Source organism: Poecilia reticulata, chromosome 8 (genome assembly GCF_904066995.2).
Source record: "Poecilia reticulata chromosome 8, P_reticulata-male-v2, whole genome shotgun sequence".
NCBI lineage: Eukaryota > Metazoa > Chordata > Actinopteri > Cyprinodontiformes > Poeciliidae > Poecilia > Poecilia reticulata.
The window spans coordinates 3,074,963-3,093,497 of record NC_088837.1 but is presented as its reverse complement, the minus strand read 5'-3'; the positions used below and the strand labels follow the sequence as shown (position 1 = coordinate 3,093,497).

The 18,535-nt window shown below is 41.9% G+C and overlaps 1 protein-coding gene across 1 annotated transcript; it reads left to right on the top strand.

Moving 5' to 3' along the window:
• The first annotated feature begins 9,490 nt into the window (after positions 1-9,490).
• LOC103468324 (uncharacterized) lies at positions 9,491-16,979 on the top strand. The gene is made up of 7 exons (XM_008415333.2): positions 9,491-9,834; positions 9,931-9,972; positions 10,066-10,086; positions 11,776-11,850; positions 12,061-12,144; positions 15,171-15,302; positions 15,422-16,979. The coding sequence occupies exons 1-7, from the start codon at positions 9,534-9,536 to the stop codon at positions 15,700-15,702; spliced, it is 936 nt and encodes a 311-aa protein (XP_008413555.2). The 5' UTR covers positions 9,491-9,533; the 3' UTR covers positions 15,703-16,979.
• The last annotated feature ends 1,556 nt before the right edge of the window (positions 16,980-18,535 follow it).

The window sequence follows — 18,535 nt, the reverse complement described above, 5'->3', positions numbered from 1 at the left end:
CATGATCCAGATTAAACTTTATTGTTTGTCTGTTGAGGTATAAATATCTTTATCATGTTTCATCATCTTTGTATCATCTTTCCAAAAGATGTCTAAGGCACAAAAAAAAAAATCTATTTTGGAAGAATCTGACTTAGGTCATTGTTTTAGGAATATTCTGCTGGTAGCTGCACTAAAACCAACTTTTGAGAAGCAGAGGAAATGTTGGTCACCATTTCATTTAATACTGATCAAACAGCAGATTCCCTTCTTATTTCCTTGGAAAAAGGTTTTAGTACTTATGCTTAATTGTTCAGGACTCAGGAGCTTTTTCTGAGGAAAATGATCCAGACAGGGGAGAATTCAACTTACACTCCCCTGTAAGTCCTGCACCACTCCCTGTTCACGCTCTGCTTCTGCGGTGCGAACCCGCCTGGTGGTGAAGTTGGGGTTAAGGTGAAGCAGAGAACCTCGGTACCTCCCTGTGAATCGGGTTTTTGCGATTTAATGATCGCAAAAACGAGAAATGTTCGCAAAAACCCGAATTAAATCGGAAAAGTGAAATTCCTCCTGCAGGGGAGGAGAATAAGGCATAGAAACAGCCTTTCTGTCTCAGTGCGTCATCTGACGCTCTCTCTCTCTCTCTCTCTCTCTCTCTCTCTCTCTCTCTCTCTCTCTCTCTCTCTCTCTCTCTCGAGCTGAAAATACTTGTTGCTCTTTGGAATCGTCAGCCTGCTATGGACAGGAACGGTGTCTCGGTCTGAACCGCTCCACTTTGAGCTGAACGTCCTGAGATTCTTCTGCGGCTTTTCGTTCAGGCTTCGTTTCAGCTACGAACGCGCCGACAGCCTCGTCTTCACCTTACAGGTCAACATGGACCCAGATCAGGAGGACACAGTGAACAGAGAGAGAGAGAAGCTTGTTAGTGCGAACTGACTGGTTTTAATATCGGTGGACAAACAGAAACACTTCATCAATTCGGAAAGATTTTCTTGTAAACGCCAAAAAGAAAAGTTGTCCAAGCCCAGACCTCTGACTGCATGCTGCTGGAGCCGGTCGGTTCTTTTTTACTGAACCCGCTTCAGAACCGATGATGACCGGTAGTCTGGTCTGTCAGAGGTCTGTGAGTTCAGCTGCAGACTCGCGCTATCGATTTGATCAAAGAAACGCAGGATGATCATAGAGCTGATACTGATTCCTGACCTGATTGGAAACATCAGCAGCTCTTTCAGCTGAAGGCTGGAAGAATGACCAGCCGACTGAATACTGACTGACCACTAGCGAAACGTCCGCGAAATAAAATGACAAACTTTTAAATGAACTGCTGTGATGTCAGAATAAACATTTATTTGTTCTTTTCTCGCATAAAAAGCGACATGCGTCTCCTTCCTGTTGCAGTCCAGGCAGGGGCGGATCTAGAAAAAATATTTATGGGGTGGCAAGAGGGTGGCAGGGATTTTTTAGGGATGGCAGGGATTTTTTAGGGATATATATATATATATATATATATATATATATATATATATATATATATATATATATATATATATATATATATATATATATATATATATACACACACAGGTGAAGACTGCCTTTTCTCGCTGTGTGTTTCGGCAACCGACAGACAACAGTTCAACAAGCAGACAGAGCAGAGATTACTGATCAGGGGAATCGACACCAAAAAACAAAAATTTCCCACACAAAAAAGAAGCAAAAACACCAAAACATAACATTCAGTTATGTTACATTATGCCGTCATGTGTATTTAACACACAAAACTCCATACTGTGAATGTTCATTAAACAAAAAGGAAGTGAATTGGCCCACATGCACAAATTCTGTTTCATATAAATAATTAGAAGTCTAGATTTAAATTGGTATCATTTTCAATCATTCTTTTGCAGATTTTCTGCTGTATGTTTCTTAAAAATCATTAATTTACATATACAAACAAAACAAATGTCATATTTTGAACCATTTAAGATGTGATACAGTTAATGTAATAAACTAGAATTATACACACATTTGAAAAAAAGTTATTACTGTTTCCACTATTCTTTTAATTTGAAAAATAAAACCATTGGGGCTCAAATATACAGTTTGCTCAGCCAGTTTTCATAAAATGGGTGACTTAGCAAACATGCGCATAAATACAACATCTCCAATTTCTAATAGTAGTGAGACGCCATTAAAAGCTTTCTGACCACCACTAGTCTGATATGTCCGTGCTGTAAAGATTTCCTCTCCATCCTTGACCAACACAACAGCTGTCGGATTAGTAGAACCATGTCCATATATGTGGAACTCAAAGTGATAGACTCCTCTTACTGGTGCAGTGAACAGCCCTGTGAAGAATCATTAGCAGAATTACAAACATTTTTCTAACTTTACTTTCAGAACAAATTTACCACATTTTAGTTATGACTGTAAACATATAAAAGAAAAACATGAGTAGTAAATTGCAGCACCTGTTTCTGGGTTGTAGGCATTTCCAATATTAGTAGCAACACGTTTGAAGATCAGATTTATTGGGGTGTTGAACGGTCCAGTGTGTCCATAACCTGATACCAGCCAGGAGGCAGAGAAAGCCAGTTGTTTGACTGAGAGACAGACATGGGACCAGTGGCGCAACTGCACATTATTCAGGTGGATGCGAAAACATAAATCGTTAAGACAAAGATGAAATTATGCTCAAATGTGGGGGAGAAGATAATTCAACAGAAACTTGTTTAACACATTTGCTTTTGTCTTTTGCAACAAGACAAAAGCAAATGAAAATGCAGGGGAAAAGTAGAGAAGTGTACATAGTTTGTTGCATGTATAAAAACATGAGCAACTTTGTGAGTTTTTTTTTGTGCAGAAATGACACATTACTTTGAGGATTGAACTAGTATTGATACTTTCATTTCTGTTCTGAGAAATGAAACAAAGTGACTGTGAAGAACGGCACACTTTGGTACATGTGAATTACTTTTATTTATTAGTCAGTAGAAACATTTAAACTGTGGAAAATGTTACAATGTTTAATACTTTTCTGTCCTGTATCACAGTCTTTGATGCCCCATGTCTGTCTCTCAGCCAATCAACTGGCTTTCTCTGCCTCTTTGCTGGCATCGGGTGATGGACACACTGGACCGTTCTACACCCCAATAAATCTGATCTTCAGAAAAGTTGTTACTAATATTGTAAATGAATACAACCCAAATACAGGTGCTGCAATTTACTTCTTAAATTTTTAAAATGTGGTAAATTTGTTCTGAAAGTAAAGTTAGAAAAATTTTTCTAATTCTGCTAATGATTCTTCACAGGGCTGTTCACTGCACCAGTAAGAGGAGTCTATCACTTTGAGTTCCACATATATGGAGGTGGAAGTTCTACGAGTCCTACAGCTGCTGTGTTGGTCAAGGATGGAGAGCAAATCTTTACATCATGGACGTCTCATCCTTCTGATAGTCAGAAAGCTTCTTATGGCGTCTCACTGCTGTTAGAAATTGGAGACGCTGTATTTTTACGAATGTGGGCCAATTCATGGATTTCTGGCAATAGATCATAACACTACCTTCAGTGGTCATTTGTTTTTCACCATGTAGGCATCTAACATGGTCTAACATTGCACCGGCTTCTTCGTTCAAAGGGACGAGGGAGATTTTTCTCTAAAACATTTCCATCTCACTCACGGTCCAACACAGGATATGTAAACACGCCGCAAAGCACACTGGGAAATACTATCCACTCCTGTCTTTTTCTTCTTCAGTTTTTTTTAAGTGCTGCCCTAAAAACTAGTTTATTCAACTCTTGGAGGTTTGACAAAATTAATGAAGAGTTAACACAACTTACTACTGTAAGTTTATCTTTCACAAACTCACACATTTAGGTTCAAAAACTAAAACTCACTAAATGTATTTGACTTGAAGAGTAGAAGACAGTAGACACAACTTCATGCGGCTCAAATGTTGTACAGTGTATAATTCTAGTCTATTTCATTAACTGTATCACATCTTAACATGATGATCAAAAGTGAATTTTACTATTATTATTATTATTGTTTTACCCAACACATCTTTTGGGACGTAAAATGTGTTTTCTTTTTTTTTAAAAAAGCCACTTTTGTAAAAAAAAAAAAACAAAAACATAAAAAAGACTCCTATGATGAATACGAACTTTGGACTGCGTTTTCCCTCGCCCGGACGCGGGTCACCGGGGCCCCACTCTGGAGCCAGGCTTGGAGGTGGGGCACGATGGCGAGCGCCTGGTGGCCGGGCTTTTACCTACGGAGCCCGGCCGGGCTCAGCCCGAAGAGGAGACGTGGGTCCCCCTTCCGATGGGCTCACCACCTGTCCGAGGGGCCAAAGGGGTCGGGTGCATTGTGCTATGGGCGGCAGCCAAGGGAGGGGACCCTGGCGGTCTGATCCTCGGCTGCAGAAGCTGGCTCTTGGGACGTGGAACGTCACCTCTCTGGTGGGGAAGGAGCCGGAGCTAGTGTGCGAGGCTGAGAGGTTCCGGCTAGAAATAGTCGGCCTCACTTCGACGCATGGCTCTGGTTCTGGAACCAGTCTCCTTGAGAGGGGCTGGACGTACTTCCACTCTGGAGTTGCCCACGGTGAGAGGCGCCGGGCTGGAGTGGGCATACTTGTTGCCCCCCATTTGGGCGCCTGTACGTTGGGGTTCACCCCGGTGAACGAGAGGGTAGCCTCCCTCCGCCTACGGGTGGGGGGACGGGTTCCGACTGTTGTTTGTGCTTACGGGCCGAACGGCAGTTCAGATTACCCACCCTTCTTGGAGTCCTTAGAGGGGGTACTGGAGAGTGCCCCTCCTGGGGACTCCCTTGTTCTACTGGGAGACTTCAACGCTCACGTGGGCAATGACAGTGAGACCTGGAGAGGCGTGGTTGGGAGGAACGGCCCCCCGATCTGAACCCAAGCGGTGTTCTGTTGTTGGACTTCTGTGCTCGTCACGGATTGTCCATCACGAACACCATGTTCAGGCATAAGGGCGTCCATATGTGCACTTGGCACCAGGACGCCCTAGGCCGCAGTTCGATGATTGACTTTGTCATCGTCTCATCGGATTTGCGGCCGTATGTCTTGGACACTCGGGTGAAGAGAGGTGCGGAGCTGTCCACTGACCACTATCTGGTGACGAGTTGGCTCCGGTGGTGGGGGAGGAAGCCGGTCAGACCTGGCAGGCCCAAACGTGTAGTGAGGGTCTGCTGGGAACGTCTGGCGGAGTCCCCTGTGAGACGGAGCTTCAACTCTCATCTCCGGCAGAACTTCGAACACGTTCCGGGGGAGGTGGGGGACATTGAGTCTGAGTGGACCATGTTCCGTACCTCCATTGCCGAGGCGGCCTATCGGAGCTGCGGCCGCAAGGTTGTTGGTGCCTGTCGCGGCGGCAACCCTCGAACCCGTTGGTGGACACCTTCGGTGAGGGATGCTGTCAAGCTGAAGAAGGAGTCCTACCGGGCCTTTTTGGCCTGTGGGACTCCAGAAGCAGCTGATAGGTACCGGCAGGCGAAGCGGCATGCGGCTCGGGTTGTCGCTGAGGCAAAAACTCGGGCGTGGGAGGGGTTTGGAGAGGCCATGGAGACAGACTTCCGTACGGCTTCGAGGCGATTCTGGTCCACCATCCGGCGTCTCAGGAGGGGGAAGCAGTGCAGCACCAACACTGTTTATAGTGGGGATGGTGCGCTGCTGACCTCAACTCGGGACGTTGTGGGCCGGTGGGCGGAATACTTCGAAGACCTCCTCAATCCCACCAACATGCCTTCTGTTGAGGAAGCTGAGCATGGGGACTCTGGGCTGGGCTCTCCAATCTCTGGGGACGAGGTCGCCGAGGTGGTCAAAAAGCTCCTCGGTGGCAGGGCCCCGGGGGTGGATGAGATCCGCCCGGAGTTCCTTAAGGCTCTGGATGTTGCGGGGTTGTGTTGGCTAACGCGACTCTGCAATATCGCATGGACATCGGGGGCAGTTCCCCTGGACTGGCAGACTAGGGTGGTGGTCCCCCTGTTTAAAAAGGGGGACCGGAGGGTGTGCTCCAATTACAGGGGGATCACACTCTTAAGCCTCCCTGGTAAGGTCTATTCAGGGGTCCTGGAGAGGAGGGTCCGTCGGATAGTCGAACCTCGGATTCAGGAAGAGCAGTGTGGTTTTCGTCCTGGTCGTGGAACACTGGACCAGCTCTACACCCTCAGCGGGGTCCTGGAGGGTGCATGGGAGTTCGCCCAACCAGTCTACATGTGTTTTGTGGACTTGGAGAAGGCGTTCGACCGTGTCCCTCGGGGGGCCCTGTGGGGGGTACTCCGGGAGTATGGGGTACCGGGCCCTTTGATACGGGCTGTCAGGTCCCTGTATGACCGGTGTCAGAGTCTGGTCCGCATTGCCGGCAGTAAGTCGGGCTCGTTTCCGGTGAGAGTTGGACTCCGCCAAGGCTGCCCTTTGTCACCGATTCTGTTCATTACTTTTATGGACAGAATTTCTAGGCGCAGCCGAGGTGTTGAAGGGATCCGTTTTGGTGGCCTTAGGATCGCATCTCTGCTTTTTGCGGATGATGTGATCCTGTTGGCTTCATCGGAACGTGATCTGCAGCTCTCACTGGAGCGGTTCGCAGCCGAGTGTGAAGCGGCCGGGATGAGGCTCAGTGCCTCCAAATCCGAGGCCATGGTCTTGAGCCGGAAAAGGGTAGAGTGCCTTCTCCGGGTCAGGGGGGTCGTCCTGCCTCAAGTGGAGGAGTTTAAGTATCTGGGGATCTTGTTCACGAATGAGGGAAGAAGGGAGCGGGAGATCGACAGGCGGATTGGGGCAGCGTCTGCCGTGAAGCGGGCGCTGTACCGGTCCGTCGTGGTGAAGAGAGAGCTGAGCCAAAAAGCGAAGCTCTCGATTTACCGGTCGATCTACGTTCCCACCCTCATCTATGGTCATGAGCTTTGGGTCATGACCGAAAGAACGAGATCACGGGTACAAGCGGCCGAAATGGGTTTCCTCCGCAGGGTGGCTGGGCTCTCCCTTAGAGATAGGGTGAGAAGCTCGGTCATCCGGGAGGGACTCAGAGTAGAGCCGCTGCTCCTCCACGTCGAGAGGAGCCAGTTGAGGTGGCTCGGGCATCTGGTAAGGATGCCTCCTGGACGCCTCCCTGGTGAGGTGTTCCGGGCACGTCCCACCGGGAGGAGGCCTCGGGGAAGACCCAGGACACGCTGGAGGGATTACGTCTCTCGGCTGGCCTGGGAACGCCTTGGGATTCCCCCGGAGGAGCTGGAAGAAGTGGCTGGGGAGAGGGAAGTCTGGGCCTCCCTTCTGAAGCTGCTGCCCCCGCGACCCGACCCCGGATAAGCGGAAGAAAATGGATGGATGGATGGATGGATAAAAAAGACTAGACTTATTCCATTATATTATTGGTGACGGCATATTTCTTTTCATTTGTTAACCATCATCTTCACTCATATTTCATACTCATCTACTTCTTTCCAATATGCAAAATTATTTTTTGCATATTGCATATCTTTTAGTGTCAACTAGGGATAGACAATAATCAATAGTTATATTGATTACTGTTTTATTTAGATTTATTCTAATATTATGCAGGGAATTATTGCATATTGTCAAAGCAATGTGAGATCATCATGTTTGTCCCATCCTGAAGGTCGGAACTTAGGAGTGAAAGAATAAAGTTTCATTTTATTATTTTTCTAAATTTATTTTAGGAGGGACAAGACATAAAACAATGTTGCTTTTTAAAGAAATTGTTGTCCTTTAATTAGGTCCTTTAGTCAAAGGTTAAAGTTTCTGATTAGGATTTAGAAGTAAACTTTTAAAAATACTTTTTTCCAGTGTTCACTTCACTGAACTCCATTGAAAACCTGCTGGTTATTCCACCAAATATTGATTTCTGAACTCTTCCTGAGTCAAAACATTAGTATTGCTGTTTCTAAATGAATATAAACTTGTTTTTTTTTTTGTTTTATTTGCGTTATTTGAGATTTGAAAGCACTGCATCTTTTTCTTTAATTTGACCATCTCTCGTTTTCTGCAAATAAATATTACATCTTTGCATGGAATTTCAGAGACATGTTGTCAGTAGTTAGAACAACTTTCATTTTACTCAAACATATACCTATAAAGAGTAAAAAGCAGAGAAACTGATCATTTCAAGTGGTCTCTTGATTTTTTTTCCAGAGCTGTATCAGCCAGGCTCCGTGGCTTTTGGCCAGGCCTGGGCCCTCATAAAATCGGATTAAATAATACGTTAAAAACATTGGATCAGCAATATGGAGGACATAACCGTTTTTTGTGACAGATCCTGCATTGAACAGTAAGTGGTTTTGTGGACATGACGAATGGCCTCTGCCGTCCCCAGGCGCATATCACTGTCAGTAGCGGCTAAAAGGCCAATGGCTTGCAGTGGCGGTTTCTGTTATGGGCGACATGGGCAACCACCCAGGGCGGCAACTTGTGGAGACAGCATGAGCTGAATTTTGTACCTGTTTTCATCTTTATGTAAGCATTGAGCAGATATACAGGCTCATTCCTTAAATTAGAACATGACTGAAAATGTCTTTTTTTTTTAGTAATTTCATCACCAGGTGAAAGACGTCATACAGATTAATTAAACGACTGATGTTTCAACATCTTTACATCTCTGAGTATGTTTAATACCTTCGAAAAGGTTTTTATTTTCAATAAGGACTATTAATCTGACAAGCATCATCATGATGTATATTCTAGGTTATTGACTAATTCTGCATGACTTTCCCATGTAAGCTTTGTCCTTGTTCTTAGCACAATAAAAGCCTTTTCTGGCGACAGACTGTGGCCCACAGTCCTTCCTACTAATTTCCGCTGCACTTCTGCAAAATCATTTATTATAAAGCTCTGGTTAGAGTAGTTTTATTGATTAAGATATCCAACTGCTTAGTTTAATTTATGAATAGATGTTACTTTTTTGATTACTGTGAAGTCGGTCTTAGAACAGTGATCAGGTAATCTCCACTCCTTTAGTCATTGTTTACCTGCCAATATTCCAAAAATATTATTTATACCTCAGACAAACTATTATATTTGGTCTGGATTGTTTGAACAATTTATGACAAATGACCTGATTTTAACCTTTTTATAAGGAAATCTCAGTTATTTTGGTAAAACCTCAATTAAACCATTTGTCTCAAATCACTGACACTATAAAAAACATGTTTACTGACATGTTAAGTATGTAAATTTAGTAACTATTTATCAATGCTGACCTTTTATGCTTTTTTTCTGCTTGCTATGAATTATTTAATTTAATATTTATTTTTCATGCAAGTTGACACAAAAATTTAAAACCTTTCAACTTTAAGTAGTTGTTTCTAAACTTTCTAATTAACATTCAGAATCACATTCCTGCAACAAATGAATGTAACATTCTGTGTGATTCTAGATTGCCATTTTTATTGGTCAAGGCTAAAATAACAAGTCTTATCTTATTTCTGATAAGACTATGACAATACCTAGTCAGCAATAAAAAGGCTGGGCTCCTATTTAAGTCTCAAACAGCAGAGTGGACCTCCAGAGACACTGAGGATGGAAATGAAAATGTTTCTTCTGTTGCCGCTGCTAGTCTGCTCTGTCTCTACAGCTGAGCTGCAAGTTCAGTCTGACAAAAACAATGGCAATGACAGTGTGTCACCTCTAAAGGAAAGTGTAAAGGAAAGTGTAAAGGAAAGTGTAAAGGAAAGTGTAAAGGAAAGTGAGGGACCAGTGGGAGAATCAAAGCATGAGCATCAGACCTGCACACAGGACATCAATGTTGTTCTGAGAAGGATGAGCGCCTGGGTGGCAGCACTGAAGGTGGAGGTGCAGCACCTACAGAGAGACAATGAAGGTATGTTTACAGAGTTACAGTGTTTGAATCAACTGATCATTATTAATCAAATGATCATTACAGTTCAGAGTTTGAATTATTTATTATCATTACCAGTGAAGTCGACGGAGCTGCAATCCCTGAACCAACGGTACCAAGGTGCTGATGTTATTAGAGCAAAAGTTATAAAGATTATCTTAAATATGACAGGTCATGAACTAAAACTTTGTATTTGTGTTTTCTTTTCTTTAGAACAAGAAACTCGGCTTAAAGGTATGTAGTTTATTTTTCAGTAGAAATGTTAGCTACGGTTTTTGTAGATGTACACTGTAAATGCTAAATGGCGCCTTATCAAGTCCATGGAACCCCAAAGCGATTCACACTACACTCAGCCATTCACACATGTGATGGTAGCAAGCTGCTAGATAGTAGCCACATCTGTCCTGGGTCCAGGGCCGGCCCAAGGCATAAGCAAACTAAGCAGCTACTTAGGGCCCCAAGGCTACTAAGGGGCCCCCTCAGTGGAGCTGATTTTTTCTTTTTAAGTAATTATTTCTATGTCATTATAATATCAAAAACACACAATTTCACTATGAAGTGATTTGTTTTTACAATAATATATATATAATAATAATAATAATGTATGTAGAAATCATTATTTATGGATAAAAAGAAAAAAATAAATTGCTCTTGGGGGGCTCCCTGGTAACCGCGGTAGATATCGCATGCTTCCCCGGCAACATGAGCTGCCGTGGAATGTGCAGAGCATCCAAACGTCCAAAGCTCCAGTCAGAAGTTAAGTTAGCAAAACAGTCTGAAAAAAGGACTTATCCTTCAAGGAGGGAGAAGAGAAAGAGGAAGAATAGAAGAAAGCCAAGATAACCTTGTTTTAATATGCCTTGGTAATGTAATGTAAAAGATTTGTAAAGCTGCTAATGGAAAATTAGCTTGATAGCGACCTGGAATGGTCCAGTTCAACAGCTAAACATTTATGCTACACCGTTTATATTTTTGTGAAACTGAGTTAAACTTTAAATTTGTTGATTCTCTGTATATTTCTGAGGTATTTTTGGCTTAAAAATGCAGTGTTTGATAACATTTGATAATAATTAAATCTTCTCTATGTTTGACATTGTCTAGCAAAATGTTTCTACATCAGGCTACATAGCTGCTACATCGATGAGCTGCTCTAAGCTGTAGTTGGTGATATGTTGTTTGCTAGTGAGCATATAATCATTTTGTGGCTAAAACAAATATTATTTGTCTTATAACAAAGTTATGTGGGTAACACTTTATTTGAAGGGGTGTGCATAAGACTGACATAACAGCTGTCATGAACATAAAGAAGTCTTCATGAATGTTTATGACAGTTTTCATGAAGTGTCATTCGGTAAATAATGACACTTTTTAAAATAATGACACTTAATGACACTTTTTAGAGCAACTTTACAGCAAAGTTTCTCTAAACGTTGCACTTATCCTTCAGGGAGGGAGAAGAGAAAGAGGAAGAATAGAAGAAAGCCAAGATATAGATTTATCTCAAGCTGCTCTGGAGTTTATTAAAGCATATTATGGTTAAGAGAAATCAAATACATATAACATTAAAATTGCAATTTGTGAAAAAGTATAAAATGATACATTATACATTACTTTGCATTGATCTGTCTTATAAAATGTCACAAAAATTGAACATATTTGTGACATTAATATGACGAAATGTGGAAACATTCATTATTTTCACGCCACTGTGACAAAACTCTTTAATGACTGTGCATTAAAAAAACATTATAAAAGGCGATACATGCACTGCAAATATATTTACCTGAACTGTTAGAACTTTAGAAGCAGAAGCAGATTTTTGTTCCAAACAAATTCAGTTTTTTATTCTACTAAGCAAAACTTAAGATTAATTAAGAAAATCTTTGAACTGATTTCATCTCTTCGTTAATTGTTTCATTTCAGCTCAGGCAGATGATCTGGCTGCTGTTAAAGACAAGACTGAAAAGTATGTGGAGGCTCTGAAGAGAGAAGGAGAAGGTTTGTGAACTCTGAAGGACACTAATGACAACACTGACATCCATATTAGTGGTTTTGAGTATCAATTATTATAACTTATTGTTATAGCCATACAATAAATTTTAGACATGAGAAGACATCAGCAAGAAAACAAAGCAAAACCTCAGAGTAATTACTGCAGAGGCATAAAATTTCATTTAATGTCAAGTCTTTGGTCACTTTTCATTCCAGCTCAGGCAGCAGAACTGGCTACTGTTAAAGTCAAGGCCAACATCACTAGATACCAAGTGGAGGCTCTGAAGAGAGAAGCAGAAGGTTTGTGAACTCTGAAGGAAACTTGTCTTTGCAACACTTTAGATTAAACAAATAAACATGGAACTCATAGCTTTAAACCTTAACTTTAAAGCTTCTAGCTTCCTTAAACTTCAACTCCCAAAAAAGTGGAAAGAAACAAAACCATATTTACCATATATATATATATATATATATATATATATATATATATATATATATATATATATATATATAATACCACTGTATTAGAACCAGGCTTTGGTCCTTGTATGGCCTATCAGTCTTCAGAGGGTTAGATATAGCAAAAATAAAACACACACACACACATGCACACACCCCCCTTCACACACACACGCACACACACGTTTGCGTGGCTATCTTTGTGGGGACTTTCCATTGACTTTCATTCATTTCTACAGCCTAAACCTTATCCTTACCCTTATTCTAACCCTCTAACCCTCCCGCGTACCTCGAGAGTGAACATTCTCAAACCTAACCAAAACTCAATTCACACCTCAGTCCTAAATCTAACTCCTGACCCAAAAACAGTGTTTCCCTTTGTGGGGACCAGGCTTTGGTCCCCACAAGGAGCAGTGGATCCCCACAATCAGTGGTGCAGAAAGTGGGTATACAGCGCATGCAACGCATAGGGGCGCAGCACCAGAGGTGGCGTCAAAACCCCGTCTGAAGGAGATGGCGTGCCGATGATGTTTTCCCATACACTTCAGCGCGCCTTACGCTCCTTCACCTCGCGCACATAACGAGGTAAATGTAGGTAAATGTAGCGAGTTTTACCTTTCACGTATCGTCACCTGGGGAGGGGGGCGCTCCTTCACCCTGACCTGACGTACCTTTCTTTAGGGCAGGGGTCCCCAAACATTTTCCTGTGAGGGCCACATAACTTTTCCCTTCTCTGGTGGGGGGCCGGAGTCAGTTTGTAACAAAAAACGTGTGACGATTGCAGGAGAGTCTAAATGTAAACATGTATCATTTTCCAGAAAGCACAATCAAAAAACCCTCTCTGGGTTCTTCGCAGAACAAAAGTCAGGAAATAAATAATAACACAATTAATGACATAAATAACCAAATAATCCTCTCTGGGTTCTTCACAGAAAATATCCAGGAAGGATTATAGTCTGTATTTTCCGAACTATGACCCCAAAGTTTTTTTTTTAAACTAGTAAACATAAACATTTAAGCCACAGATATCTCTGCCGCTCCAGGTTTTCCACAACGATGCAGCAGCAGCAGAGGGGGGCGGACACCCAAAATTTTAGTCATAACAGGTCAATTGAATATCACATTTATTACATTGGAAAAGAAAAAGTTGCCAAGTTTAGATTTAACTGAACTGATTACAGTAGTTTCCGAACGGTAACTGTAACAGTAAAAGTGCTGATCCTTCGTGTTGCTACTAGCCTGTGCTAAAAGAAAATGGACACATTCTTCTTCTTCTTTAGATTTCAACAGCAGCTTGCAATGGACCTTAACACAGGGGCTGCGTTTCATTGGCTAATGCCCATTTTACGTCACAGCGCAGCTACCACGTGCGTGACGGTCTCACAAACACAAGCTACAGTAGTAAACACATGCTAATGTGCATGGTGGACTAGCAGACCGGCAGAAAGTTTTTGCGTCAGAACTCGAAAAAGAATGGTTCTCCACTGTCAGTGGAGTATCTGTACAGGCAATGTCAGGTATCCTGATTGTATTTGTGGAACTAAAATTCACATATTTCCAAAAATCTGAAACGGAATGCCTTGCTTGGATCAAAGCTTGTGCACAACCGCATTTGCAGCTCAACGGTCGTAGGATCAATAAGAACAAAGGATTGTGTGCTGGTGTAAGTATTACTGCTTTGCTTTCTTTGTGTTTAGTGAATGAAAAAAAGAAAGTCAATAATAAACACGTCCATTATGAAAACCTTTTAGCCAAGTACAGCATAATGGCAGTACCGATACAACTTCTACACCTTTAAGCCTGTCTGTTGCAGTCTTACGTTAGCTGAACAGATCAATATGCAATGTGTACCACATCTGACATACATTAAAGATTTTATTTTACCTGAAAAGTCTTTTTACTAAACTGTAATCGTGTTAGCCACGCTAGCATCAGGCCTAGGGACACTCAAACATTTGCCAACAACAGAAATCACTGGTTTCAAAAGTAACCCTCAAAATCATGAATGCCCGAGTTACCCAGCCTTGCAAGAACAATAGGCATCAGTGATCTTGTCCACAGCTATATTTATGCTGAGGGTCTGAGGATCTGCTGTTTTCCTCATCAACCGGTAGCATTTCGCTGTGACACGCACAATGTTGGAGGCATCGCGTGGCTCAAACACCTTAATGCCGTCCAAAAAAGATGACATGAACTTGTTGGTTCCCTTGTCGTGGCTGATATTTTGTGAAAATCTGGCAGAAATGCTAAACTAATAGACTCAGAAATACTCTGCAGAGTCAGTCAAAATGAAAGACGCCATGTTTACATAGAAACTAGGCACCGCAAGGCTTTTGTTTGTGAGACATGCAGCCACGTGGGATTCTAGAGGGCGTTTCTGGGCAGACATGGGACATTATGTTTTCGCATCCACCTGAATAATGTGTAGTTGCGCCACTGCCCACAATGTAGTATGTGTCAGGAAAATGGTCCCCATAAGGTATTAGAAACAAACGCACACGCACACACACGCACGCACGCACACACACACATACACATGCACTTCAATCCTAAACCTAACCCCTGACCCAAAAATTGCATTTTCCTGTTGATCATTTAAATGCTCTCTGACACAATCCAGAGACAGACTAATATTCACAGACAGGCAGTCTGTGGATTTTGTCAAAAACAACGTGAGGACCTATCAACAAGTCTTAGAAGACAAAGGTTTTTTGTTTTTTTTTACATTTTTTGTAAATGTGAATTTGTTGGATTTATCAGTCAGTAGAGATATTTAAATAATATTTACTGTGGAATATGTTACAATGTTTAATACTTTTTCTTGCTGTATAACAGTCTTTGATGTCCAATGTCTGTCTGTCTCTCAGCCAAACATCTGGCTTTCTCTGTCTCTTTGGTGTTATCGGGTGGCAAAGAAACTGGACCGTTCAGCATCGATATAACTCTGGTCTTCAAATATGTTATCACTAATATCGGAAATGCCTACAACTCAGAAACAGGTGCTGCAATTTACTCCTTATATTTTATATATGTTTACAGTCATAACTAAAATGTGGTAAATTTGTTCTGAAAGTAAAGTTGGGAAAATGTTTGTAATTCTGCTAATGATTCTTCACAGGGCTGTTCACTGCACCAGTAAGAGGAGTCTATCACTTTGAGGTCCACCTATATGGACATGGTTCTACCAGTCCTGTAGCTGCTGGGTTGATCAAGAACGGAAAGCAAATCTGTACATCCTGGTCGCATCAGTCTAATGGTAGTCAGAAATCTTCTAATGGCGCCTCAGTGCTGTTAGAAATAGGAGATGTTGTATTTGTGCGTATGTGGGCCAAGTCATGGGTTTATGACAATTACATGCGTCACACTACCTTTAGTGGCCATCTGCTTTTCACCATGTAGGCAGTTAACATGATTTCTTTCTTCTGATAAATTGACAGGATCACAGTAAAACATCCATCTATTTTTTAACACCCTTGTCCCTATTGTGGGGTCAGGAGGGTTGCTGGTGCCTATCTCCAGCGAACGTTTCGGGCGAGAGGCTGGGTCACCCTGGACAGGTCGCCAGTCTGTCGCAGGGAAACACAGAGACAGACAGAACAAACAACCATGCACACACACACACACACACACACACACACACACACACACACACACACACACACACACACACACACACACTCACACCTAGGGAGGATTTAGAGAGACCCACAATAAAACATATTTGCATCAAAAATTTTGTTATGAAAATGATTCATTTGGGGCTGCACAGTGGCACAGTTGGTAGCACAGTTGCCTTGCAGCAAGAACGTTCTGGGTTTGATTCCTGGGGTCTTTCTGCATGGAGTTTGCATGTTCTCCCAGTGCATAGTGGGTTCTCTCTGGGTACTCTGGCTTCCTACCACAGTCCAAAAACATGACTGTCCGGTTAATTGGTTTCTCTGAATTCTCCCCATGTGTGCATGTGTGTGGATCGTTCTGTCTGTCTCTGTGTTGCCCTGCGACAGACTAGTGGCCTGTCTCACCTGAAATGTCTCGCTGCAGTTCAGCACCATCCCCTCTCCTGACCCCACTAGGAATAAGAGTATACAGAAAATGGATGGAGGATTAATTTGTAAAATAAAGTTTATTACAATTATGTTGCACTCTGAATTTAAATCAGAACATAATTACTGAACAAGAACATCTGAATTAAAGTGTCATTTACAAACTTTATGGGATCTGGATGAGAAACCTGTCTATTTAAACCCCATTTTCTAATGAAACACTTTGTAGAAACAGTAATTCGGAATTTCTTTCAAATGTGTGTATAATTTTAGTCTATCCCATTAACTGTATCACATCTTAAGATGACATTTGTTTTGTTTGCATGTTTGCATAATGTAGTGGAAATTTATAAGGCTACTATGATTATTAATTGAATTAGTGCATAACAGTATCATTGGTCTTATCGTTATAATGAAATCATTGAATTGTTTCTTTCTCTCTCATGACCTTAGTGTGCCTGCTGTCTGTTCTGTAATCAAGTAGATTGTCAAACTATGTGAATGGAATGAAACTTTCCCTATAAAACTGTAAGCTGTGCTCTGCTCAGGGCTCTTTCTCCTGACTGCTCAGTGTGATGTCGAGCAGAATCTTCGAACGCTCTAGAGCCTTGGAATAAATACCAATTAAGAATATATTCTTTCTCTGGTTCTTTGAGTTTTCAAACGGTTTAAAGAAAATTTTCCACAAAACTCCAGAAGGCGGCGGTGGCCCGGGGGAACAAGCCTGATGTCTGACATCTCTTAGTGGTCTGTGGAGTGTTGTTGGAGGTGAAGGATGAACCTCGGACCGATGTTGAACTGACGGTATTGCAGTGCGAGACGGAGCTCAAGAATCGAAGATCACGGAGTTTGTGTAATTACTGGGACAGGAGAATGTTTGACAGCAGATGGAGTATTGAATCAGAACGGTAGAGCTAAAAAGACACATCGTCTTCCGTGGTGAGCTGAATTTGTAGATTTCTAATCTGAACAAGAGTCACGGGTCTGACAGTTGACAAAACGTAACAGACTGAGATGAGTGGGTGAGCAAAGTATAAATAAGCTGCCTGGATAATTAGAGGTGTGGTTTGGGCCCAGCTCCTGAAATTAAGTTAACACATTAACTCAATTTAGTGAAGCAATCAACTGTGGAATCTCTGGAGGTGATGGTACAAGAAAAAATTATTTATCAAATAAAACAAAAATCAGGAAACCCTGCAATGATTATGTGCAGTGGTTCTGGAGGAGAAGCCTGGCCTGGGCTGGCCTCAGACGCCAGTTCTCTCTGGTTGTCATATTTTAAAACATTTTAAAATTCTTAAGTACAAATAAAGATTTACACCTTTGACAAAGTTAAACAATTCCTGTTCATTTTTCTCTGCCTCATAAAACTCATGACAGTATTTTCATGTTATCCATGTGAATAGACCATTTGCATGCTTATTTAAGAATGGAATAAAGAAAAGTTTCACAAAGTATTCATACTTTTATAACTTTTTCACATTTTAGCCACTAACATTATTGTATTTTAGGAGATACACCAAAACAGGGAGTGACTGTTAGAACTGTTCTCTTACTGAGACCGACTTCACAGTAATCAATAAAGTCATATTTCTTCATAAATTAAATATACATTTAGCTATCATGGCAAATAAAAATACTCTACCCAGAGCTGCATAACGTCAGTGCATTGGAAATACATAGCAGGAAGAACTGTGGGCCACAGAAGAAAAAATAGATTTACCTTTCAGGAAATAAAGCTCAGCTCCTCCCTGTGGGAGTGTAAGGAGTGTGGGGTAGGTAATAAAACTGGAAGAATGTTTCACTTGTTCCTTAAACCGACACTCTGCCACTGAAGACATTTTGTCGTCTTTTTTTTTTTTAAGTATTTCTTGGCTGCATCATGGATGAAATCAGGAGAGGTATATTTGGATCAGAGTTAAGCCTCATTCGCTTTTTGCTTCTGTATATGACTGAGTTTTGAACGCCCTGGCAGGCTCCTCATTATCTTCAATATTTCGCGCATCATGAGGAACAGGCAAGCGCAGATCTTTAACCTGATGTTAAGTTGCAACATCAACGCGGCTCAAAGGAGCGTAGAGTGAACCCCACCAAAGGGGAAAAGGATGCAGTCAAAATTGAGCTGGAACCATTTTGAAAATCCAAAGAATACTTTGGAGTTTATGTCTCCACACGTCTAATGGAATCTT

Excerpts from the sequence above, each read along its gene's own strand:
- LOC103468324 (XM_008415333.2), top strand. The coding sequence starts at position 9,534 with ATGGAAATGAAAATGTTTCTTCTGTTGCCGCTGCTAGTCTGCTCTGTC. Across the intron at positions 9,973-10,065 it reads CCTGAACCAACGGTACCAAG|AACAAGAAACTCGGCTTAAA; the intron begins GTGCTGATGTTA and ends TCTTTTCTTTAG. Across the intron at positions 10,087-11,775 it reads ACAAGAAACTCGGCTTAAAG|CTCAGGCAGATGATCTGGCT; the intron begins GTATGTAGTTTA and ends GTTTCATTTCAG.